Source organism: Pinus tabuliformis, chromosome 9, assembly GCF_031772625.1.
Source record: "Pinus tabuliformis cultivar Carrire ecotype Pingquan chromosome 9, CPIR1, whole genome shotgun sequence".
NCBI lineage: Eukaryota > Viridiplantae > Streptophyta > Pinopsida > Pinales > Pinaceae > Pinus > Pinus tabuliformis.
This window is the reverse complement of record NC_142307.1, coordinates 730216526-730244230: the sequence shown is the minus strand read 5'-3', so window position 1 is coordinate 730244230 and position 27705 is coordinate 730216526. Positions and strand designations below refer to the sequence as shown.

Here is a 27705-nt window from a genome sequence, read left to right as displayed (position 1 = left end):
TGCAAAACATGGATTTACCTCTTAAAATCCAAGGATCAAGTATTTGAAAAGTTTTGTGAATTGAAGGCATAGGTTGAGAATGTTACAGGAAGAAGAATCAAGACTTTAAGGTCTGATAATGGTGGAGAATATGTATCTAGGAATTGATTGATTTCTATAGGGATGCTGGAATTAAGAGGGAGCTGATAGTTCCTTACTATGTTCAACAAAATGGATTTGTCGAAAGAAAGAATAGAACCATTATGGAAGCTGCCAAGGCCAAGCTTCATGATCAAGAACTTCCGATTTTTCTATGGGGAGAAGTTGCAAGAACAACTATTTATGGTCAAAATAGATGCCGACATCAAATCTTGGACTACAAGACTCTTGAAGAAGTCTTCACAGGTGAGAGACCAAATGTTGAGCATTTAAGAATCTTTGGTTGTCTTGTTTATGTTCATGTGCCCAAAGGAGAAAAGGACAAAATTAGAACGTTCTGGAAAGAGAGGAACTTTTGTTGGCTACAGTGAAAATTCGAAGGCCTTTAGGGTATATGGTCTAGGACAATGTTTTATTGAGACTTGCAAGGATGTTATCTTTGATGAGGATGTTGCTTTCTGGAAATCCAAGGGTTCGCACTTGGACTTTGATGACGAGATGTAGGTGGCTCTGAAGAATGTGGAATCGAAGTCTAAAGAACTTGAACCCATTGATCAAGACCCTCATGAATTATCTGATGATCATAAACTTGATGAATCTCCATGGGCCGCTGTACCTGAGATTAGAAAAAGAGCTGCTTGGCTTGAAGGAACTTTGAAGGAAGTTGAAGGGTATGTTGCACCTCGTGGGACGTTTAGGGAAAGCAAGAAGCTGAAGAAGTATTTTGGTTATGGAACAATGATTTGCAATATTATTGAGTCCAAGCCATCTATCTATGAAGAAGCAACTGAGAAACAAGTTTGCAAAGATGCTACAATTGAAGAATATCAATCAATATTGAAGAACACTATTTAGGACATTGTGTCAATGCCTGAAGGAAAGTCCTTTGTATCTTCAATGTGGATCTACAAGATCAAGTATGCTATTGATGGAAGTGTTGAATAGTACAAGGCTACGTTTGTGGCTTGTGGATTCTCCTAGAAAGAGGGAGAGGACTATGAAGACATGTTTTCTCTTGTTGCCAGGTATGCATCTATTAGATATGACATTGCTCTTGCTTCTATTGCAGGTTGAAAATTACATGAAATGGATGTCAAGACTACTTTTTTGAATGGGGTCTTTAATGAAGAAGTTTATATTGAGCAACCTCAAGGCTTTTGGGTTCATGATAGAGAAACACATGTTTGCAAATTGAAGAAAGCCCTCTATGGGCTAAAGCGGGTCCCTCGTGCATGGTACTCTTGTATTGATGGCTCTTTGTTGAGTCTTGGCTTCAAAAAGAACGATGTTGATCCGTACTTGTACTTCAAAGTTGTTGAAGGTGAGCCCTTGATGTTGTTGCTGTATGTAGATGATCTATTTCTAACAAGGGTTGAAGTTCTAATTGTCCAATGTAAGAGGGAGCATGTTTGTGAATTTGAAATGAAGGATCTTAGACTCATGCATTACTATTTGGGATTGGAAATTTGGCAAAAGCTTGATGGAATCTTTGTTGGGCAAGGCAATTACAGTATATCGATCCTTCAGAGATTTGGCTTGATGGACTGCAAGTCAATGGACACTCCTATGGTGACGAATTTGAAGAAGATTTGGGACCATGACTTTGATTTGTTTGATCCCTCTATGTATCGCAAATCGATTGGCTCGTTGAATTATCTTGTGAACACCATGCTTGATATTTGCTATGCTTTGAACATGTTGAGCCAATTTTGGGTTGAGCCCCGACATATGCATTGGGTTGCATCAAAGCATATATTGAGATACTTGCGTGACACAATTGATTATGGTCTAAGATATGCTTCTAATGGAGAATAGCAATCACATGGATTTACTGATGTTGATTGGATTGGTAGCTTTGATGATAGTGAGAGCACTTCTGGATTTTGTTTTGGCTTAGGCTCCACTATGATTTCATGGTCTAGTAGAAAGAAAACTTCTGTTGCTTTTAGTACAATTGAAGCTGAGTATATAGCTGCATGTTCAACCTGTTGTGAAGATGTGTGGCTTTGAAAGTTGTTTGTTGGTTTGTTTGATCAAGTGCTTGAATCAACCATTATATATTGTGATCTATGTTGCAGGAAACGTGGGGCAGAAGGGCGTTTCCGTACGGAAACGGGTACGAAACACTGAAACGCGTTTGGTACGGCCCTAAAACGCGTTTCAGGCCGTACTGCCGCGTTTCACGAAACTGAAACGTGGCCAGTACGGCCTGAAACGCGTTTCAGGGCCGTATGACCCACGTTTCAGCATTTACTTGTGTTTTATTTTATTTTATTTGTTTTCTAATCTATTCTTACGTTAGCCTAGTGACTTCTAGTTGCTTCCAGATGCCTGTCTAAAGTTATAAAAGTGAACTTTTGCCCTAGTGTTGATAAGCAGTTCATGGTAATGTTAAATTCTTAAAGTAAAAGTGATATTCTCCTTTATTTTTCATTTTCATCCTTTTACTTAAATTTTTAACATTACCATGAAATGACTCAGGATGTTTGAGAGTGGTTTCACCCTCATTGGATTTCATATGGAGAAAGTAGAATTTTAGATCTCACTCAAAATCCAGCAGACTTATCTGTTTTTCAGGATTTCAAGATTGGGGGGATTGCAATGTTTCCCTTGGATTTTATCATGTACTAGGGTATGGAACTTGTATTTAATCAAGAGAACCAAACCCTCTATGCAAGGGAGACTCCCAATAATCAAAAGAATGTAGGGTACTAGGGTATGAAACTTGTATTTAATCAAGAGCATTAAGGTTGTTCGACTATGTAGGAGGAGACTCCCAATCAAGCACGAGACAAGAAATTAGAAATTTCTCGTGGCTGATTTTGGATATTTCTATTTTCATTATGTGATTATTCATGAGTAAATGTGATGCAAATTTAGATACTTATAGTTTATGCATTGACAATTGACAATTTTATCATAATGTAATAAATTAGAATGTATCATATATGCTTTATGATTGCACATATTTCTTAAATGTCCTAATATATATATATATATATATATATTCGCGTTTCCCCGTTTCCAAAATTTGGGGAGGTCGCGTTTCGTATCGCTTCCCGTTTCGGAAACTCGTCCCCGTTTCCCCGTTTCGTGCAACCTTGATTGTGATAATCAAAGCCGTGTGAAACTTTCCAAGAACCCGGTGTTCCATGACATGTCGAAGCACATCGAGATCAAGTATCATTACATATGGAATATTGTCCAAAGGGGAGTTGTGAGGCTCGAGTATGTCCCCACTGATAAGCAGGTTGCTGATGTGCTAACAAAGCAATTGTCTTGGATGAAGTTTGCATATTTTGAGAAACTTGGAGTTGTTGAGAACCCCTCTTCGAGAGAGAGGGAGCACTGATTGTATAGCATCATATGATCGACAATCTTCCTTAGGCTGTGGTCGTGACTTGTGAGACCTATGGATTGGTTGGGAAGATTGCCACTCTCTTAGGTTAATTGACTGTGAGGCTAGTGAGTGTTAAAATTGCCAACTAGGGCCAAACTCCATGTGGGTCACTCATTTATGGTAGCTGATATTTTTCCTAGATTCCTCTTGTCGAGAGGTGTAGGATTGATCTAAAGATCATCCGATTCCGACAAGTATTTATGGAGATATGAATTTATTTTTATTTACTTGACAAATTGTCAAGGTGAGCTAGTAGTTAAATATGTGGCACACATGCTCAGTGAATCATATAAATACAGGAGAGGTTGATTAATTTTCTCATCATCTCATCTCCACATCTCTTCTCTCTCCTAGTCTTTTGGGTATGCATAGAAGGAAGAAGACTCTCTCATGTGGGGAGAAGAAAGAGGACGCAGTTAGGGCAGCAAGCTGTGACATGGAAGGAGGAGGACGTAGGAAGGTACAAAAATACGTTTTGGGTGCTAGAGGACCTCGTTGACTAGCGTATAGGCTCCCTTGACTACAAATTTGTGTGGGGAGTCTCTCTCTTGCTAGCCGCAGTTTAGATTAGCCTTGTTGACCTCTGTTTGACCACTGTTTTGGGGCAGCGTTGACTAGTTAGGGCTGACTGCAGGAGCTGATATATTGACTGCTATTTTGACCATGTTTTGAGGACTGTTTTGGGCTGCTACTTATTGTCGTTGAAGACCGAGTTCTTCAATTTGACTAGAAGTCAATCTGGAGCTGTTTGACCAAGTTTGATTTTGTTGATCTAGGGTTTGCTGTTGCTGATATAAAATTACAGAATTATGATTTTGTACTATTTCTCTCTGCTGAACTATTGAAGATAAAAGAAGATTTGATCAAAGGGTTTCCCCGCATTGGGGTTTGTCCCTGGGTAGCCACCACATCTTGTGTCTCTTGTCTTGGCTTGTTTTCTGTCGATCGTTTAATGTTCTATCTGCACCTTACTTAATGTATATATGATTGCTAATCTGTGGCTAATGAGAAGAAAAGAAGTAAATTGCTCTAAGCATAGAACATACCATAAATTATCATGGTATCAGAGCTGAGGTGAAGACAAAGCCCAAGCAAGAACAAGAGCAATCACCGAAGGCTGTTGAAGCAATCCTAATGAAGTCATGGGGTCCTCAGCACACTTCCCTGCTGAAGACAAACTCCGTGAGAAGTTTGACTATCACGAATGGAAGATGTCTCTCGATCTAACATTGGAAGAGCAGGAAGTGTTGGACCATGTAAGAGGCAGAATCGTTGAGGCCTCCATTAAATGCATCTGCTGCTGCTAGAAGCAAGTGGACCAAGGGAGAAGTCAAAGCAAGGAAGATCATCCGGGACTCTATTGACAAGCGCTTGGTGGCCTATGTTTCTGAGCTGACCACCTCCAAGGAAATCTATGATAGACTGGTGAGTTTATTTAAAGTTAATGATGCAAATCAAGTTTTGTTCCTTAGAAATAAGTTGAAGGAAATTAAAAAGGGAAAAGATGAGAGTATGCAAGCATATTTCTTAAGGATCACCGAGATCAAGAATGATATCCTATCTATTGGGGAAGTAGTTCCTGACAGGGAAATGAAACTCACAACTCTTGGAGGATTGCCACCTGAATGGTATATATTCAGGGCTACTCTTCTCAACAATAATGTAATTCCTGGATTTGAGGAATTGATGGTAAGATGCATTCAAGAAGAAACAAGGATGGAAGAGCAAGAAATGCCCGCACTTAAAGGCCATCCCTCTGCCTTTTCTTCTCATGCTAAAAGAAGAAACAATTCTGGGGCTAAATCCAAAGGAAAGGCTGGACCAAAAAGTGGAAGAAAAGGTTGATGTTACAATTGCAACAAAATGGGCCGCTATGCGAGGGAGTGCCCTGATAAAAGGAACTCACACCATGACGATGATCAAAATCACTCTCAAGGCAATCAAAGGAATGGTAGGTCCATGTAAAGGTAAAAGAAATGCTGGAAATCAAGGAAGAGGACAACCCTTCAAGAAGGCAAGAAACTCCAGGTATGAATCTAATGTTAACAATAAGCAAGATGAATATTATCTACCAGTGGCCCTCTCTACTACTGCTTCCCCGGACTGGCTGGGAAATTGACTTATTGATAGTGGTGCCTCAAGGCACTTCACTGGTTACAAAGAAGCTCTCTCTACTATGATAGAGAAGGAGACCAACCTGGAAATTGTTCTTGGGGACAACTCAAAATATCCCGTGAAAGGCGTAGGGAATGTCACTCTTCAATTGAATCAGGGAAATACAATTCATTTACAATAAGTATTATATGTACCTGATCTCAAAAAGAACCTGGTGTCCATTTCGGCAATGGAAGACAAAGGCTACAAGGTGGCCTTCATCAATGGCAAGGTATGTGTATGGAAAAAGAACTTTAAAGATTCTTTCACTCTTGGGTTTCGAGTTCATTCATTATATCTGGTCGAAGGAAGTCTGTTGGGTGTCATGTCTTGTGACACATCTCTTCAGTCCGAACTATGGCATCGATGTTTTGCTAACATTCATGATAAAGCTCTACCCATTGTGAGAAAAATGGTGACCGGTATGCCCGAGTTCAGATTAGAGCAAGAAGGTGTATGTCCAGGATGTGCTGAAGGAAAGCTCAAAAGGGGACTATTCCCCTCAAGACAAAGCAAGATCTCCGATATATTGCAGTTGGTTCACTCAGACATATCCGGTATGATGCCTCTGAAATCCTTGGGAGGATATTTATATTACCTCACTTTTACAGATGATTATTCTCGCAAGACTTGGATATACTTCTTGAAAAAAAAGGATGAAGTGTTCTCCTGGTTTCGTCACTTCAAAGCCTTGATCGAGAATCAAATCGAAAAGAAGATCAAGATCTTAAGGACTGATAATGGGACTGAGTATGAATCCAATGAGTTTCATGACTTTTGTGAAGAGGCTGGCATTAAGAGGGAGACTACTACAACATATACTCCTTCGCAGAATGGTGTGGCGGAAAGGAAGAATCGTACAATTGTGGACGCTGTCGGTGCTATGCTCCATGATCAAAGACTTCCAAAGTTTCTATGGGCCGAAGTTGCAAATACTGTCGTATATGTACAAAACCGATGCCCTCATCAAGCATTGGGTTCCAAGACTCCCGAAGAGATGTTCACTGGTAAGAAACTTGACGTACCTCATTTTAGAATTTTTGGAAGTCCTGTATATTTTCATGTGACGAAGGAGAAAAGGAATAAATTGAGTGCATCTGGAAAGAAAGGAATCTTCGTGGGCTACAGCGAAAATACTAAGGGCTATAGAATCTATTTGGCTGGTCAAAGGGAAGTTGAGATTAGCCATGATGTCACCTTTGACGAAAATATGGCTCTTAGAAAATTTGACAATCTTCCTACTCTAAGGGGATCTAAAGAAGCTGACACCAGGGAACCGAAGGAAAAGGAAGATGAGATGATGCCCGATGTGGAAGAACCTATGGATCCTATTGATCCCCCTCCGCAAGAGCCCTCCTCTTCTAGGAAGAGGCCTTCATGGCTTAGGGGGACACTTGATGATGCTAAAGGGAACGTTGCACCCAGGGGAACCTTCCGGGAAAGTAAGAAGCCGACTAGGCATCAGGGATACTTGACGATCATGAGCACGATCATCCAAAATGAGTCTTCGTCATTCGCAAAAGCTGTCAAGCATCAAGTATGGAAGGATGCTATGATTGAGGAATATGAGTCCATCATGAAAAATGATGTCTGGGATGTGGTCCCCAGATCCCAGGACAAGGCAGTTGTCACTTCGAAATGGCTTTACAAGATAAAGCATGCAGTTGATGGAAGTGCGGACAAGTATAAGGCTCGTTTTGTCGCTCGTGGCTTCTCTCAGAAGGAAGGTATAGACTATGACGAGATATTCGCACCTGCTGCTTGATATACCACCATCCACTCGATCATAGCCCTTGCTGCTTCGCAAGGATGGAACCTACATCAGATGGATGTCAAGATTGCGTTCTTGCATGGTTCGATCAAAGAGGAGGTTTATGTGGAGCAACTCGAAGGATTTGAGATTCATGATCGAGAATCTCATGTGTGTAGGTTGAAGAAGGCCCTCTATGGGCTGAAGCAAGCACCCTGAGCGTGGTATGAGAGGATCGATAGCTACTTGATGAAGCTGGGATTCACTAGGAGTGAAGCTGACCCTAACCTTTACTTTAAGGTTGAAGATGACAATCCTCTCATACTAGTGCTGTACATTGACGACATCTTTCTAATAGGGGCAGACCCTCTCATTCACAAATGTAAGAGGTAGTTGGCTTCTGAGTTTGAGATGAAGGACCTAGGACTGATGCACTATTTCCTAGGACTAGAAGTCTGGCAGAAGCCAGGGGAGATTTTCCTATCTCAAGGGAAATATGGGGTGAAGATATTGGAGAGATTCAGTATGGTGGACTGCAAGCCCGTAACTAACTCGATGGAGTTTGACTTCAAGAAGTTAAGTGGTAGTGCTGTTGGACCTATTTTACAAAATTATACCGAGTATTGTCAACTCATCGGAGCATTGATGTTCTTGGTGAACTCCTGTCCAGATATATGCTTTCCAGTCAACACGTTGATTCAACATATGTTTGAGCCTAACCACACACATTGGATTGGTGCCAAGAATTTGTTGAGATATCTTCGTGGCATAATCACTCATGGATTGAGATGCACTGCCGGAGATGTGAGACTACTTGGATATACTGATGTTGATTGGGTAGGCAGTGTGGTGGACAGAAAGAGCACTTCTGGGTGCTGTTTCTCTTTGGGATCTGCCTCGATATCTTGGACGAGCACGAAGCAGAAGTCGATGGCTTTGAGCACCGCCGAGGCAGAGTACATTGCTGCTAGTATGACCTCTTGTGAGGTTGTTTGGTTGCGAAAGCTCTTCAGTGCGCTATTTGGATTTACATTGGATACTACCGTGATCCTCTGTGACAACCATAGTGGGATTCGTTTATCAAAGAATCTTGTATTTCATGATCGCTCCAAGCTTATCAGGTACCACTATATTCGGGATATGGTGTAGCGGGGAGCAATAAGGCTCCAACATATCGGTATAGATGAATAGGTCGCCGACATTTTGGCGAAGCCCCTAGGAAAGGTCAAATTCTTGACTTTCTGAGAACGACTTGGTGTCGTTCAGAGACCCTCTTATGAGGGTCGAGTATGATGTATTGTGCTCTGGGAGCTCCACAGGGGCGTGGGGTACTTCTTGGAGCGACATGCGACCACAGGGCGACTCACCATCCCCTGGTGGTGCACTACGTACGGGGTGAAAGGTTCAACCTTCCCTTGTGACACCTTGTGGCGACTATAGGACAGGATGATTAGTTCTCTTGTGGGCCAAGATGATTAGTTCTCTGTGGCGACTGTAAGACATGATGATTAGTTCTCCTGTGGGCCAGGATGATTCGTTCTCCTGTGGATAGGATGATTAGTTCTCCTGTTGAGGCATCCTGCCCATGCAGTTTGGGACTCATGGGGAGTACCTCTCATCTGATCAATGGGTAGGGAAATGGGGTTAGGGACCATTAGTAGTACTATGGATGGACGCATTGTTGTATCTACCATACTCCCTATGCTAGGATGACCTCCATTGATCTGGGATCAATGAGAGTTCTATAACACACTGTGAGACTGACTTCGGGTCAGTGGAGGATGGTATGATACATCCTCGATCATTTATTCTTCTTCATAGTTCGAGCAGAGTAGAGAAGAGCAAAGCATGGCCAAGCTGTGCAGGGCAGTACATTTGATGGCTGGGATAGTAGCGACGTTCAGACGGATTGCAGATGGAGTTCTCACTAGTTGAGAGGGAGTGTTAAAATTGGAAACTAGGGCCAAACTCCATGTGGGTCACCTCATTTATGGCAACTGATATTTTTCCTAGATTCCTCTTGTCAAGAGGTGTAGGATTGATCTAAAGATCATCTGATTCCGACAAGTATTTATGGAGATATGAATTTATTTGTATTTACTTGACAAATTGTCAAGGTCAACCAACAGTTAAATATGTGACACACATGCCCAGTGATTCATATAAATACAAGAGAGGTTGATATATTTTCTCATCATCTCATCTCCACATCTCTTCTCTCTCCTAGTCTCTTGGGTATGCATAGATAGAAGAAGACTCTCTCACGTGGGAAGAAGAAAGAGGACGTAGTTAGGGCAGCAAGCTGTGATGTGGATGAAGGAGGACGCAGGAAGGTATAGCAACATGTTTTGGGTGCTAGAGGACTGTGTTGACCAGCGTATAGGCTCCCTTGACTGCGGATTTGTGTGGGGAGTCTCTCTCTTGCTAGCCGCAGTTCAGATCAGCCTTATTGACCTCTGTTTGACCACTATTTTGGGGCAGCATTGACTAGTCAGGGTTGACTGCAGGAGCTGATATATATACTGCTGTTTTGACCATGTTTTGAGGATTGTTTTGGGCTGCTACTTATTGTTGTTGAAGACCAAGTTCTTCAATTTGACTAGAAGTCAATCCGAAGCTGTTTGACCAAGTTTGACTTTGCTGATCTAGGGTTTGCTGCTGCTGATATAAAATTACAGAATTCTGATTTTGTACTATTTCTCTCGGTTGAACTATTGAAGATAAAAGAATATTTGATCAAAGGGTTTCTCCGCATTGGGGTTTGTCCTTGGGTAGCTGCCATATCTTGTGTCCCTTGTGTTGGCTTGTTTTCTATCGATCGTTTAATGTTCTATCTGCACTTTACTTAATGTATATATGATTGCTAATCTGTGGCTAATAGGAAGAAAAGAAGTAAATTGCTCTAAGCATAGAACATACCATAAATTAACAATGAGTCTAGTCGGGGAGCTTGGTTCTGAGGCATAAAGTGAACCCTTAGGTCATGGTGACTGCGAGACCAGTTTGGTCAGGGACATTGAGTTTGTGATCTCTCCCTTATGTAGGTATTGTGAGACCTATGGATTGGTCGTGGAGATTGATCTTGAGTTCTCTCCCTTAGGTCATTGATCGTAAGACTATATAGCCGGGGATTGAGAAAGGGATTCCTCCCACAGGCTGTGGTTGTGAGACTTGTGGATTGCTTTGGGAGATGGAAGTTGTACATATGAGTATGGCCTCATGAACGATTTTGATTGATGGGACATGTTTTGATGCTATATTTCCTTATGATGAGACTTGTGATCTCATTAGGCTATGTGCTGTGGGACTATGGATTGGTCAATGATAGTCCAATCTTCACAGAGAGAGAATTGTACTTGTGATCTCTTCCTTAGGCTATGGGCCGTGAGACCTATGGTTTGGTCGAGAAGATCGATCTTGAGAGAGAATGAAAAGTACCTCCCTAGCTAAGAGGGAGTGTTGAAAAATGGGTAGCTATGGTCGTTATTTTCATTGGCAACTAATGGAGAAAATTCATATTTTCAAGTTTGACCAAGTCGGCCCCACATGTGAGAAAAGGCACCTCTGAAACCACATATAAATAGAGGTTCGTTGGACTTCATTTGGACACACATCACCACATATTTGATTTGAAATAGCAAGAGGGAGTTCACATGTACGAAGGAGTCAAATGGAGATTTCTGTTTTGCGTTGACCAACATATTTGTTTCTGTTTGACTTGCGTTGACTTGGAGGATTGCTTTTGTTTTGACCGAGCTCTTTGACTGTCTTGAGAGGCCGAATATTCTAGGAATTTTTTGACTGTGTTTGATTGCATCTTGATATATATTTCTTGCTCGTTGACTTGGGTTGACTATAGGTGTTACTGAGGCATTTGACTGAAAATTATAGGGAGACTGTTTGACTAAGGTTGACTGAAATTCAACCCTCTTGTTCAAACCTTCCACATGCTGAAATTTAGCCTTACTGTTGTAGATCAAACTTTGACCAGAAGTTGACTTTCTCTCTCTTCATTGACTGGTTTGACTTCGTATTTGTTGAGGTCAGATTTAGAATCTTGTTGGAATATTTTGATGTACTATTGATGAGCATAATTTCTCTCTCATAAGGAAAGTTTGGTTGGGTTTTCCCCTTGTGGGTTTTTCCCTGGCTATGAGCCTAATTTTGGTCTCTTGTCTCTTGTTCTACTATTTTTTGTGATCGATACTGCTCCATTGATGAAATTGCATGGTTGAAGTTTTTCATGTATAGTTGCTTAATGATTGGAATGCTAAAAGAAGATCGTTTACATCATTAGAAGTAGTTATCAATTGTGAAAAACTAAACTAGTCTTGGTTGCACTAGTAAATCAACAAGCCACTCTCCTTGATCTGGTCAACATCGCTGACACAGGGAGAATGCTTGTCCCTGATGCTATCTCATCAACACTCCCTTTCACTAAGGGAAGCATTCTCAACAAGTCCAAACTAGTCCCTAAAGTATACAAACTTCACTCTGGACAAAGGCTTTGTAAGAATATCAACGATCTGCTCAACAGTGGAGATGCATTGAAGCTTCAGTTTCACTGCTCTGTTTTTCCCCATGTCACAAATGAAGTGGTACATGACCTCGATGTGCTTCGACTTGCCATGAAAAAATGGATTTTTCTATAAGCTTTACATAGCTTTGAGTGTCACAATATATTATGGTTGGTTCTAGCACCTAATCAAATAGTCTTGCGAGTAACTTTCGAAACCACACTGCTTCACAACTCACTAAGCTGGCTGCAATATATTCTGCCTCAGCAACGTTGAGTTCAACGAATGTTTGCTTCCTACTCATCCACAAAATCATAGTAGAGTCCAAATTAAGCAAGCTCTGGATGTACTTTTTTTAGTCTTCAACACTCCCTATCCAATTTGCATCTGTATAACCCTACAATTGTATATCATTATTTGAGACATCTCAAACCATAATCAACAACAAATATCTCAATACATGCTTTACTACAATCCAATAATCATGTCTTGTTTCCACCTGGAACTGGCTCAAAGTTTTTACTGCAAAGCAAATGTCTGACAAGGCTTTAACCAAATACATCAAAGAGCCAATTAACTTTCAATACATGCATGGATCTACCAAATTTGACTCTGAGTCTCTCAACTTTCTTATATTTGTCACCATGGGAGTTTCCATAGATTTATGGTTCATCATTCCAAACTTTTGCAAGATCTTGATAACAAACTTTCCTTGACCAAGGAAGATTTCACTAAGCTTCTGCCATACTTCTAGCCTAGAATAGTAGTGCATCAACCCAAGATCCTTCATATTGAATTCATAAGCCAACTCCCTCTGACATGAAATAATGAGATGCTCGACACCGATCTGAAATAAATCATTAGCATACAACAATAGAATCATAGGTTCATTCTTCTCAACCTTGATATAAAGATTTAGATTGACATCACTTTTGGAGAAACCGAGTCTTGTCAGGAAGCTTTCAATTCGTGAATACTAGGCTCTAGGTGCTCGCTTAAGTCCACACAAGGCTTTCTTCAATCTACAAACATGAGACCCTTTTCCATGAACCTCAAGCCCTTGAGGTTGTTCTATGTGCACTTCTTTGTCAATCACACCATTCAAGAAAGCAGTCTTTGCATCCATCTGATGTAAATTCCAACCCCTAGAAGAAACAATAGAAATAATAAACCTAATAGTAGTGTACCTGGCAACTAGAGAAAAAGTCTCACTGTAATCTTCTCCGTCTTTATGGGAGAACCCTCTAGCCACAAATCTCGCCTTGTATTTGTCAATACTGCCATACACTGCATGCTTAATCTTGTATGCCCATTTGGAGGTTACGACTAACTTCCCTTCAGGTCTAGGCTCAATCTTCCATACATCATTCTTCATAATCGATTGGTATTCTTCCAACATCGCATCCTTCTAAACTTGTTGGCTAAATGCTTCTTCAGAGGTGGAAGGTTCAAAATCAATGAGAATAGTCATCAATGTTGCATATCCAGAATGCCTCTATGGTCTCTTGCTTTCCTGAAGGTGCCACATGGCACTGCATGTCCTTCTGCTTCCTATAAAGTAGATGTAAGCCAAGCTGACCTTTTCTTGATTTCAGGAACAATAACTGGACCCACTTGATTGCTAGGCCCTTACGGATCTTCTTGATGATCTATGGGATGTTTTTAAGGATTGGATGGATTTGAGCCTTCTTTCTTGGGAGCTTCATGTTCTTCATCATTATTAGAATCCATAGGAACTTGTTTTAGACTTCCAATAGGAAACATTCTCATCAATGGTAATGTCTCTACTGTCTTCAACTTGTCACTGTTCAGGAACATAGATTTTATAGGTCTTTGATGACTCACTATATCGAACACATGTTCCCTTCTTTCTTGAAGGTTCAAGATTCTTCCTTTTGTCTTTAGGTACATGAATGTAAACATGACACCCAAAGATTCTCAAATGTCCAACTTGTGGTTTCTATCCTGTGAACGCTTCTTCAGGAGTCTAGTCATCCAAAATTCGATGACGACTTCTATTTTAAATATTCACTGTTTTCATTGATGCTTAATTCCATAAAAACATAACAAATTTTTCAATGGTTCTGTTTTTTTCTTTCAACAACTCCATTTTGTTGTGGATTTTAAGGGACTATCAAATCCCTCTTAATCCTAGCTTCTTTATAAAAGACAATGAGTTCCTTGGAAGTATATTCTCCTCCATTATCTGATCATAGAATCTTGGTTTTCTTCCCCTTCAAGTTTTCCACTTTAGCCTTAAAATCTTGAAACTTGTTGAAGACTTCATCCTTGGTCTTCATGAAGTAAATCCATGTCTTGCGAGAGAAGTCATCAATAAAGATTACATACTACTGAGGGCCTCCAAGAGATTTCATTGGCTTTGGACCACATACATTAGAGTGAACTAGATCTAAAATTTCTTTGGACCTACTTTTGCTCCTTGGAGAAAGGCTTCTTGACATTCTTCCCAAGCGCACATCATTTACAAACTTCCTTATGCTCCATTTGCAATTCTAGAACACTTGAAACCATTTGATTTAAAGCTGGCAAAGCTTTATAATGAAGGTGAGCATATCTTCTATGACAAAGCTCACATGGATTATTGTCATTATGCACTATTGCTTGAGCAAACTGTTTCAAGAGGCTATACAACCTTCCTTCATGAACTTGAATCACTCTAGTAGAACCTATACTTGACCCTTTTGGCCATACAAGAACTTTGCCATCAACAAATGCTACTCTATCTCTTTTGTCTTCCAAACATGAAATAGAAATCAATTTTTTTTGAAACTTGGTACATATAGGATATTGCTGAGATGAACGTTTTCATTTGATTCGAACTCAATAGATGTTTTCCCAATGCGTTTGACTGCATAACTGTTGTTATTTCCAACCTCTACCTTTTGAGATAGTCTCCTTTCCATTAGACTTGTAAGGTTGTCATGATCTCCTGTCATGTGTCTTGAGGCACCACTCTCTATTAGCCACAAATCATCGCTATTTGCAATAGAACATGTCAGAGCATAAAAGTAAAAGAAATCTTTGTCACTTGAGTCTTCATTCTTAGGTTGCTTTGGAAGTTCATCAATGTGTGCTATGGTAGAATGTTGCTTTCCCTTTCTCTTTCTATCATTCGATCCTTCAAGACATTGGTTTTTAAAGTGACCATATTTGTGACAATGATAGCATTGAACTTTTGACATATCTTTCTTTCCTTGAGGAGCAAGTCTTCTACCTTCATGTCTTCTACCCTCATTTATTCCTCGAAAACCAAACTTCTTTCTTCCTCCAACCTTCTTGAAGCATATTGCATGTGCTTGTGATTCACCTTCTTCAGATCTTTGAATCTTTCCTTTTGATATGAGCATACATTCTTTTTGAGCACATGCAGCCCATAGTTCTTCAAACTTTGGAGTTTCCTTTCTGCCACGTATACTAGATGCAAATGAGTCCCATGATTCAGGTAAACCATTAAGCACTGTAGTCAGATGTTCCCTTCCATAAATTATTTCATCAATTTCTTGACATTGATCTCTTAGTTGTGAGATTCTCATCAAATATGAAGCCACAATATCATTCTTTGAGATTTTAACATCACAAAGTTCATTCGTCAAGCTCATTGGTTGAACAATGTTGTTGATGGTGTATAATGCAACTAGGCAATCATACATCTTCTTTAAAGAGTCAAAATTTGTAACATATGGAATTGAGTGATCTCTAATAGAGTCCTCAATGATGCTTCTAGCTGTGATGTCATCTTTCTCATATTTTGTTTTTCTTTCATTGTCAGAAGGTTCAATGACTTTGCCTTTTACAATACCCAGGAGTTCATTCTTTGCAAGAACAAGGTCAATCCTTGTCTTCCAAGCCCTCAAATTTGTAGCTCCTTCCAATTTGTTCTCTGACTTCATAGAGGAACCCATAGTCATAGATAAGAAAATAGATTGTAGATGTAGGTTTTTTTCAATGCTCTTCCCTTTTACTAGTGATCTTCAAGGGTGATCTGAATGTCCTTTCCTTTAACAAAGCTTTGGTAACATGTTGGTTTTTCAAGTGCAATAGTTACAACCACAAATTTATGAAAACTGATAATTACTTTAATGATATAGATCTTTTTGCAATTCCAGTTTATCATTAAGAAATTACACTTTAGGAATTCAACCATAAAAGCACAAGTATAGTAGAGATCACAATGCAGAAAGAGCACACGATTTACCCTGGGAAAATCCACTTGGGGGAAAAAGCCAACCTTTTCCTTAGAGAATTCCTTCAGTTCAACAAGAGATACACCTAATACTACTAGTCAACTATGATGGTTGAACAGACCAACAATGCTATGGTCAAACTAGGTCAAACAACCCTCTTGCATTCATCATCAAACCAATGGTTCATGGGGAAGCAACCAATGGTAGGTTTTCTGGTATGATAAGGAGTAGATTGGGAATAAGAATCAAGGGTTGCTTCCAAGATGATCAAGGAAAGTATCCCTTATTTGGCTGTGCTTGTATCCAATGACTCGAAGTGGGAAATAGGGGGAGCAACTCGTTAAGGCAGGTGGTATAGGATGCAGAATAATCTCTATACATAGAAAGGTGGGGTGGGGGGTGGCAGGGTGGATTGTGGGGTGGGAGAAGTGGGAGGGAAGTAAAGAGGCAAAAAGGGTGAGGAGGGCGTGGTTTGCTAGGGTGGGAGGGAAACTGAGAGGTATTTGATGTGGGAGAAGGGCTTGGTTGGCTAGGACAGAGTCAACCATATTGGTCCTCACACTAGTGTTGCAGGAAGAAACCCCCTTCTTGATTAGGGGTAGGATCCGTGCTTCAAAGCGAAGCGTCCTCGAAGCTCATTGTTGAAGAGCACTTCTCTCTGCAAAAATAGGCTTCCTAGAAAATCAGAAGTGAGAAGCTTCCAAATTTGCAAAGCATCGTTCCACACCACTTCAAGCATGGTTCCTGAAAGCTTCACAACCGCTTTTGCTAGGCACATGTGCCCTTTGGTGGGGTGCGTTTTTTTTGGCTAATTTGTTGGTGGGATCCATGGTAAAGGAAGGTGCGGTAAGTTGTTTTAAGGTTGAGAAGAGAGAGGGATTGAGGTTAAAAGGCCTTTTCCATGTTGAGCTTGGAGGAGTAGAATGAGAAAAGAAGAGCAGATTTGTGAGAGCTTGGAGAGGGCAAAGGAGAGATTGGAGAAGAGAAAGAGGAGATTGGAGGAGTAGAGAAACGCTGCCATCTACCTCAACTTCTCAAGAGTTGAATAGGTAAGAGCAAACCCCAACTTGCTCGTTTTCTTGTATTTTTTCATTCTGTTTTTTTCTTCCTTCTCGCACTCTTTCCCATTCCTTCTTCTCCCTTATTCTATTGTTGGTTGTCCATTTAATTAGGGGGGAAACTAGTGTTCTTTTGGGTGTTCATTACATTTGTGGGCTTCATGGTGTTGGTGGGGGGTAGGCATTGAAGGGTAGAAATAGAAGAGGATAGTGGTCACACTGTTGATACAATGTATGAAGATGAGGAAGGGTCTCATGGGGAAGAGCATGAAGTGTTGTCTCAAATGAAACAGGGAAATCCAAAAGATGAACTAACACCCTTGTAGCCTTTTGTGACAATAGTTGTGGGGGCGGGGAGGTGGTGGAAGTGTCAAATTTATTTGCCTTCATGATTGTCATAATGGAAAACCTTATAGTGGCTCATATACTCGTCTGAGGAGGCATCTTTGTGAGAAATTGCTATTTGTTGAAAAGAAAAAAGGTGTAGGGATGAATATTTGCCAAAATGTATCAATGGAACAAAGGAAAAAATACATCCAAATAGAGGAGGCTACATAAACAAAATGCGTTTCACTTGCTATGAAGAAACAAAAACTTCAGTTTGATGCAAGTACAAGCGCAACCTCTAAATTTGGTGGCCACCCACCTTCTCATGATGGAATTTCTGGAACCTATGAATTTGGAAGAACAATAGCAAAATTTTCTTAATATTGGTAGGAGAGATGAGGTGGATGCAAAAATTGTGCGGTTTCTTTGTGCTTGTGTTGCGCCATTCAATGTGCTTCGCTCCCCATATTGGCATGATATGGTAAAAGGCTTCAATGATACCCATAAAGGATACAAGGGCCCCAACTACGAGAAAGCTAGAATTATTTGATTAGATAGAGAAATATCGAAAGTTCATAGAGTTTTGACACAATTTATAGATGAGTGGGTAAATTCCAGAGTATCCGTTGTATCAGATGGTTGGACAAATGTTAGAAACCAACATTTGATAAATATTCTTGGTGTTTTTGCTAACGGTGCAATGTTTCTTATTGTCTATGACTCCTCAATCACTTCATCCTTTCAAAATATTGCAGGTTTCGTATTGAAATCAATTGATGATGTTGGCACTCATAATGTGGTTCAAGTAACCATTGATAATGCAACAAATTGTAAGTGAGTAGGAAAAATGATTGGGCGATATATCCACACATATTTTGGTCCGAGTGGTTGGTGCACACATTGAACCTTTTGATACATGGTATTATTAGGCATAGGGAATGCAAATGGATTAATCAACTATACAAGAGAGGGAAGCATCTCATTAAATTTATCATTGGGCATACAAGGGTGAATTACTTTTATGGCACTTAGTCCAAGTTGTCGGTACTTAAGCTTGCAAAACCTAGATTTGCAAGCTATTACCTCACATTTAGGTGCCTATTAAGGGTGAGGCAATCTTTGGGTGCTTTGGTGATGAGTGATGCATGGGAAGACATGAGCATTGATAGAGATGGTGCTAATTTAGTGAAAGACATTGTTCTTGACAGTCATTTTGGTCGCAAGTTAAATATGTTTTGCATGGGATGAAGCCAATTTATTACATGATCAGGTTTGCAGATTCAGATCGACGAATAATTCGGGAGGTGTAGGAGCAGATGGATAGCATGTTGGGGCATACTAAAGACATTGCTGAGCCTAAATATGTTGACTTGTATAACCATATTTGTACAAAGGTGGAAAAACAATGGGAAGTGCTAAGCATATGTTCTTACTCCTAAATACTATCATGTGTCATGTCTTTCATCTCCAACACATGGTGGGGAGAGCAAGAAAAAATACAACAAGATCTAGAGGTTCAGGCTAGTTATTTGAAAGCATGAGAGAAAATGGTCCCTAACGAGGAATGTGACACCATACAACAACAATTGAGCCACTGCATCACTTCCAATGGTCCCTTTTGGACCAACCATGCAGTCAGAGATTGGGGGAATCTCTCTTCTCGCGAGTGGTAGAACATACATGGCGGTGTTGTTCCATGACTACAAATTTGGCATTGTGGGTGCTCTCATAGGTGGTGAACATTTCTTTTGTAGAGAGGTGTTGGAGCACCTATAGTTTCATCCACAATATGAGAGGAAATAGGTAGAATGTAAAATGCCCAGAAAGCTTGGTTTATGTTCATTATAACTTGTGATTGCTGTCCCATTACTTTTAGGAGGCAAAGACAAATCAAGACTTGAAGGTTTGGGACAAAAATACAAAGGATAATTTTAAGGATGGAATGTTATATTTAGAGCAATTGGAGGATGCTCTTGTTTGGGATGATGATGATTGTGTTGAGAAGCCACCTCCATCTAGTGCCATAGTTCCCATGTCTAGGACTCTAGCTATAGCAAAGGCTTCCTCTTCTGTTACACAACCACTAGTTGCTTCACTCCCACCATGTGGAGGCTAATGTAGTGGTGGTGGCACCATAAGGAGGAGAGAATAGTAGATAGATTCTCTATTTTGTTTGTCATAGTCTATAGATGTTAGATTAAAATTTAGTGTTTTGAATATGGACTTATCAGTTTTCACGCTTAAGTGTATAGATGTCTGATGGCCTATTTTGTAAACATTACTGCTTAAACTTTGCAACTTTGGTTATGTTGGTAGTTGGTAGATCAATCATAAGCTATTCCAATGTTTTAATTATCTACAGTCTACTTTCTATTATATGCTTAAAAATTTGATGTTTGTTAAATGTTTCTAATTGCTAGAATCTATATGATTGATGCTCGAATAATTAATGATCAATGTATTATGGATGCCATTTCTATCTTGATTTGTGTATAAATATACATGTTTTCATATATTCTACAACTAATTTGGCATTTTGAATGTTTTTCTGAAACAAAATGCAATATATATCTATATATATATATATATGCTTTTGAGATGCTTGGATTCCTAGGATTTTTGGAAAATGATGCTTCCTACACTTTTCTTCCTAAAAACACTTCCACTTTGTGCAACATTGGTCTGTACTATGGGGAAGCAAATACAGGTTCCTAAAGCTTGAAAAACAAGGGAGCTGGTTTAGGATCAATAAGGTATGGGATTCACCCCATTGTAAGAGGTGTCTCTTATAACTTGTGTGGGGTCCATTCCTATCTTGTGAACTCCTATGAAGATTCGCAGATTCTAGCTCTAGCTCTTGGAGGAAAAGTGTATCCTTGACCTTGTCGTGAAGAGTACTTGTAGGTCTCTAGTGTGGACATTGAAGTCAATGAGAAGAATGACCTCACTAAGTGTGGAGTAGTGGGAGATGTTTGCACATTGATATCGAGGAAAGGGTCTCCCCCAGACTCCCTATGTACTGAAAAGTACAATAAGGCTAGCCGGAAGTAGCAAATTGCAATGTAATTGTCTCAAAGAAGGGGGTTGTATTGATAGAACTAGACCATTGTTTTCAGAAACGGCCAAGCCGACTCTGACTCAGTAGAGCCAGACTGATCCAAGGCCTGGCTGAGTCGGCTCGGTGGATGAAATAGAACTGCTGGCCGATTTGTTACTGAGCCGACTGGGCTGGTCACTGACTTGGCCGGCTCGACCGAGCCTGTGATAACTCGACCGGCTCGGTCACCCACACACATGCACTACCAGTGAGGTCTTTTGGGGGGGAAATTGGACCCCATAGCTAATTCTAATTTTCTTTAGGGTGATTTTGAGGTCCGTTTACCTCTCCCAACCCTATAAAAGCTACCCAACCCCTCTCATTTCCTCACAACTATCTCATTTCATTTGTGTGAGAATTTGTGAGGAGTTTGTGAAGAGTTGTAGAGTTTGTTTTTGGAGCAACAGTGAGGAGTCTTGGGCAAGCATTGGAGCAGCTGTGAGGAGCTTCTTGGGCAGCAATTGGAGCAATGTTGATGAGTTCGTTTGTTGGAGCAGCATTGAGGAGGCAGTTTGTGCCTAGAGGTACTTTTTTTTCACTTCTAAAATCTGTTTTTGCTTTTTTATTTTTTTGTGCAAATCTGGAAATTGAAAAGAGTCTTTTTTGTTAAAGAAATGAACATTGAAGTAATGCTATTTTTTTTTTTTCATTTTTAGATTGTTCCTTTCATTTCCAAGTCAAAAAATGGCTCCTAAAGTGAAAGATGCTAGTTGGGCATATGCTGAAATGGTTGATAATCAAATTTATTGCAAATTTCGTCATAGAAAGATTAAGGAGGGTCCTAGGGGAATTCATAGGTTGAAACAACACTTGGCTAGTATTAGAGGCCAAATTACTCGATGTGAAGCACCATCAGTACAAATTGGGGAGATTAGGAAGGAGTTGTTAAATAGCTTTGAGAAGTTTCAAGAAGGAAAAGCTAGGCAAAAAGAAATAGAGGCTGAAATTGGGAAGAAGAAGAGTATACAACAAATGTTGGCTACCAACCCCCATTTCGATTTTGAGGGCTCTTCATCTATCCCTTGTACTAATACATCCAACCCCTTCTGCTATGTTCCTCCCACTTTGGAGTCCATGCAAGAAAAAAAGGGTAAGGGTAAAATGAAAAGGAAGGGTGATATGAATATGAAACGTTATTTCACTATCACAACTTCCTCTCCATCAGATGCACATGGTCCTCAAGCTAGTAGAAGTCATATGTAGCCCACTTTAGATGACCATTTGAAGAAATAATTGAGGGAGACTACTTGTGATTACATAGCTAGATGGTAGTATGATGTTGATATCCCCTTCAATGCTTCCCGTTCACCATATTATGAACCTATGTTTGATGCCATACTTGCTGCTGGAAAGGGCTTCAAAGGTCCTACTATGCATGAGTTAAGGGGTCTTCGTTTGCGAAGATAAAATTCCTCCATTGATGAGTATTTGAAAGATTTCAAAATCTCATGGGAAAAAACAGGATGTACCATCATGTCAGATGGATGGACTGATCAAAGGAACCGTTCCATCATAAACTTTCTTATCTTTTGCCCACAGGGAACCGTGTTTCTAAAATCAGTGGATGCATTTGATAGGGTGAAATATGGACAATTGTTGTTTCAGCTGTTGGATGAGGTTGTTGAGGAGGTGGGGGTGGCTAATGTTGTTCAAATCATCACAGATAATGCCTCTAACTATGTTCTTGTTTGTAAACTGTTAGAGGAAAAACACAAAACCATCCTTTGGACCCCATGTGCTACACATTGCATAGACCTCATGTTTGAGGATATTGGCAAATTAGATTGGGTCAAGAACACTGTAGAGCATGCCAAAAGCATAACAAAATGTATCTACAATCATTCATGGATTTTGAGCCTGATGAGGAAACACATAGGGGGCAGGGATATTATTAGGCCTGTCGTCACTAGATTTGAAACTCTTTTTTTGACATTGCAATATATGCTTTCCCAAAATAGAAATTTGCAAAAGTTGTTTTCCAGTGATGAATGGAATGAAAGCCATTGGTCTCACAAATAGGATGGTAAAGATTTGAAAAAGAAAGTTAATGAAGAAATATTTTGGAAAAGGGCAACAGAGTTTGTGAAGGTTGCTGAGCCATTGGTTAAGGTGTTGCGGTTGGTGGATGGGGAAAGATTGGCTATGGGCTTCATTTATGAGGCTATGGATCAGGCAAAGGAGCAAATAAAGACAACATACATGGATAGAGTGGCTAAGTATGGGCCCATTTGGGCAATCTTTGATGAAAGATGGAACAATCAACTCCATCGCCCTATACATGCAGCTGGGTATTTTTTAAACCCAAGGTATCATTATAAAGCTCTGGAGGCAGGAGCTTTGGGTGGGGAGGTTGGATATGGTATTGATTGACTGCATTGATCGCATGGTCCCTATGGAGAGTGATAAGCTGGAGATACACCGATAGATCACTTGTTTCAGCAAAGCCACAAGTACCTTTGGCAAGAAACTAGCAAGGATTGCAAGGGAAGCAGATGAGCTCGGTAAACAAACAATTTCAATTTTTAAATTCTTATTTTGTAAATTGTTTATAATTTCAAAGTGGATATAATTTGTAATTTTGTTGAGCTAACTCATTACACCACTATGTTTTTTGCAGAACAATGGTGCGAGGCATTTGGTAGCCATTGTCGTCAATTGCAGAAGTTTGCAATTCATATTTTGAGTCAAACTTCAAGTGCTACTAGGTGTGAGTGCAATTGGTCTATCTTTGAGAGGATTCACACGAAGAAGAGAAACCGTTTGGATAAAAAATGGTTAAATGATCTAGTCTATGTCCAATACAACCTCCGCTTTAGACGCAACCAATTGCGGAACAAAAGACTTGATTCAGATCCCATTGTGTTGGAAGATATTGATCCAACATCAGATTGGGTAGTGGAGAGTCATCCAACAGAGTTTGATTCTGATGAGGATCTTAATTTGGATTTATAGACAGAGGCATTAGTTGAATAAAATGTTTAGTTGAATGCAATTCCACTTGTACCAGCCTCAGGCCTAGCCCCAAGTCCTCTAGTTGCAGGCACTTCCTCTACTCAGCCACGATGGAAGCGCATATCTTATCTATCTCAGCGTGTCGCTGCTGCGCAACCTACTAGTGCTACCACTTTTACTGCTACAGTTGCAGTTGGAGATGATGATGATGAGGAGCCATGGGTTTCCCTGTTTGACTCTGATTCAGAGTCTGAGCCAAATGATGTTGGGTCCTCTAGCAGTAGCCAGTAGTACTGGTGACTAGTGATGTTTTGCAGTTTACTTTTGTTATAGAGGCCATTTCCAGCCTCCTTGGTTATGTGTTTTTGTTTTGATATCTATATCATCATTCATGTATGTATTGGACAACGCACTGGATGCCATTTTGATATAATGGATATATTCATAAGCCTACTTTGATGATATGTTGTCTTCTCTCTATATTCTAAAGCTTTGTGTTTGGAAACATGAATGAAAATATTTAAAATTATGTGTTTTTATAAAAAATAAATACTTAATGTATTTTTTACAACAACTGAGTCATTGAAATCAAACCGACCGAGTCGATACCGAGTCGGAGTTGGAGTTGGAGCCGACACTCCGTTTCTGAACCGGAGTTGGAGTTTTAAAACATTGAACTAGACCCACAAAAATTTGGCATGTTCATCTGATGACACCATAGTAACCCTACTTTGGAAATAGTCTAGTATTTGACAGGAAACCTCCCAAGTCCCTTTGATACTGTAAGATCTAGTGTCATGGTGACATGACCATGCCCAGCGGTACACATGGGTCTATGGTGGTATCGACATGGTGTTGGCATGCATATTTTTGAGGAAAAAGAGGTCGTGGGACCAACCTGCGCCATGAAGTGCACCTAGTGCATACCAAAATGCACCATTATAACTCCATGAGCCAATGGATATTGTTGGCCAACTCCCCCTACTATGTCCCCCAACTAAACAAGATTGTCATTTGGCCCAAGGGTGGGAGAAATCCGAGAGGGGACAAATCATGGATGTTGGCCTTTAGATCATGAATAACTACCCACTTCCCTTCTCATCATGCAATTGTGTCTTGGTCCCTAGATAACTTGAGTTCTGTGTATTGGGATTTGGTGAGGTCAGTATTAACTATTAAGAAAGTTCTGTGTGGGTGGGGGAGAATTCAATCTTCTCTTCGCCTGGAAGGCTCTGAAATGGTCTCTCTGTGTCTGAAATAGAGGAAGAGTGTGGATTTGGGGACCATCCATACATGCTCAAGGTTGGGGTCCTTCAAATCTAAAGTGCTGTGAAGGAAAGAGGTGTTTCTCTCTAGGGGATTTGATGGGGCCATGGAAGGGGTGAGCCCATGTACTCTAAGCTTAAGTTCCCACGCTTGGTGGAGGAATTCCTTATTCAACCTTTCCCTATACTACCCTTTCAACCATGGTGGGCAGGGGAGGTTGTTCCCTTTTCCTGACCACTTCAACCCAAGAGTTCAGTGTGGCTGCTGAATTTCTTCCTCCTGTTTAAAGATAGCCCGCTATGATCTCATCTCTTCCTGTAAATTTTGTTGCCAGTTACCTAATCTTTATTTACCCCTACCATTATGGATCATCTCCCATATAAGCGACAAGGCCCAGCATTGTATATTAAGTTTTAACTACTGAGATATGGATTTATTAACTGTGTGTGTGTATTACTACCATTTCCCTTTTTCTTAAAATTTTAAAAGTGGTGTTTCTGAAGCTTGTGCCCGTTTCAGAAACTTTTCCTCATTTCAAGTAATTTAGCTATGTAGCATATTTCAATGAGTTTAACACCTAAATAACGAAATAAACGTGTACTTTTATAGCTTCCATGTGCATCTTTATTTGGGGACCACAGTGTATTCAATTGTCATTATCTTGTTTAAAATTTCACTTGCGTAGCCTTCTTGAATAAAGTTTTTGTTACATTTCTGACTCTTTTGTCTATTTTATGAAGCCAATGGCCTTGGCGCAAGTGTTATCAGATAGAGATAGTGAAGATGAAGTTGATGATGACATTGCAGACTTTGAAGACAGGAGGGTAATATATATTATCTCACTGATCTCTTCTTATTTTTTTTTGCAGTATTTGCAAGTTTCAGAATAATCTCTGGGACTTTTGGAAACAATAGAAAAGCCAATTGATACACAATTTGTTTGCTAATTGAAAATTCACTACCGTATCAACCAACTGTTGGTTGTTTGTAAGTAGGAGTTGCGCTTAAGGTCATTTATGTTAAATTAAATTCAATTGGACATAATTACTCAGCTATTAATATACAAGTTGAATCAAACATCTCAAATTTACGAAGAGATATTAATAACTTCAAAAATTATATACAAGAAACTGCCAGTTGATCTACTTCATGTAATAACAAACAAAATGCTATTTTAGTTGAGAGATTGACACCATTTCTGTTTTAAAGTGAGAAATACTATGGAATTGAGAAAGAATTTCAGAAATATTATCAGGTTCCGTTATAAGAAATTTACATAATATTTCATAGAAAGAACTTAAAAAGTGAAAACCAGTTAAAGTTTACAGTAACCTTACTCAGTAATATGGTAAGAAATCATCAACAGTGAGATAATTGAAGTTCTCACGTGAAGGATTTCATCTCCAAAAGCAATATTTGCATCTGCTTACGATTAAAGAAATGTTTTCTAAAAATAATTCTCAGAACATTGGATTAAATTCTGGAAATCAAAATCATTTTTAATTTTAGAAACGTAGTTGTTTACGAGTATTATGGGCATCAGCAATTAAAGATAAGGCAGTTCTAGTGAGGAAAATGTCAGTGCATATTATCAGAATTATGCTAGGCATAGGAAAATGAAGGCTGCCTTGTGCATTTGAACCATTGAGTCACATGAACTGAAATGCTTAAAAAATGTTATCTGATAAAATATCTATGGGTGCAGATGCTTGATGATTTTGTAGATGTGACAAAGCATGAGAAGAAGCTTATGCACCTTTGGAATTCTTTTGTTAGGAAGCAACAGTAAGGAATCACTCATCCTTAACACATCAGGAACCTTTTTCTTACAATTTTATAGAAATTCACTCCAAAGTTTTCTCATCATCCATGCGATATATTGTGCTGTTTGAAAGAGAGAACATTTAACTCACACTTAAGCATAAACATTAAATACCAACTTTCACATTGCAGTGTGCTAGCAGATGGCCACATATCTTGGGCATGTGAGGCATTTTCTAAGCATCATGGTCAGGATCTTGCTCGAATTGGAGCTCTCCAATGGTAATTTTATAATGCTTTCCTTATTTTGAATCAACAACGTGGCCTAGTTATATAGAGTGAAACTTTGGGTTTCTCTTCTATTCTTCTAATTCTGATGAAACTATCTGGGCAGGTGCTGGAGGTTGTTTATGGTCAAACTTTGGAATCACAATCTTCTTGATGCAAGCACCATGAATCGCTGTAACATTATCTTGGAGAACTATACTAAGAATCAATAGGTTTCTCAGAATGATTTGTATGATGCTGTTTTCAAGGGCTTAATTTGGAATAGTAGAAATTGGGCTTGTTGCTTAATCAATTGCGGAATTGTATCAGTTGGTTAAGGTATGGGCAATAAGTCATTCTTTCTGTTTTTGAATGATTTGTTGTAGAGTTATAGTGGAGTTGTAGTCTTATCATTCAACTATTCATTGATGTAACATTCTTTTGTTACTGGTCTAAAATGGAAATTAAATAGCATTTTTGTATCAAAGCTTGCAATCTCCTATATCTTAAAGTATTTATGGTGAAGTTTGAACAGAAAAGTTCTTGAAAGAAAAAAAGGGTTACAAGCCGGCCTGATGCTATTTATTCCCCTTGTTCTGATGTTTTTGAAACTGAAAATTGTGCAGAATTTCAGTAATTTTTAAGAGGCAACATCTGTCCTGTGTTACCAGATCTAACTATTGAGGATCCAGGGTCTGTGTTTCCATGCATCCAGATCCACCTGGGATAGATTTCCATTTTGGAAACACAGAGGATCTTCTCAAGGTCTGTTTCTTGCTTTGCAAGAAATGTCAAGCGGGTGGATTCTTAAAA

General features: G+C 39.6%; 1 protein-coding gene across 1 annotated transcript in view; it reads left to right on the top strand.

The window, feature by feature from the left end:
* The window catches only part of LOC149150784 (polycomb group protein EMF2B-like), a 293618-nt gene extending 266239 nt beyond the window's left edge, over positions 1-27379 (top strand). Inside the window, exons 17-20 of the mRNA XM_089439288.1 lie at positions 25605-25688; positions 26570-26649; positions 26818-26907; positions 27020-27379. Coding sequence (XP_089295414.1) covers positions 25605-25688; positions 26570-26649; positions 26818-26907; positions 27020-27125 — 360 coding nt within the window. The 3' untranslated portion in view covers positions 27126-27379. The remainder of the gene's footprint in view (positions 1-25604; positions 25689-26569; positions 26650-26817; positions 26908-27019) is intronic.
* Positions 27380-27705: the final 326 nt, after the last annotated feature.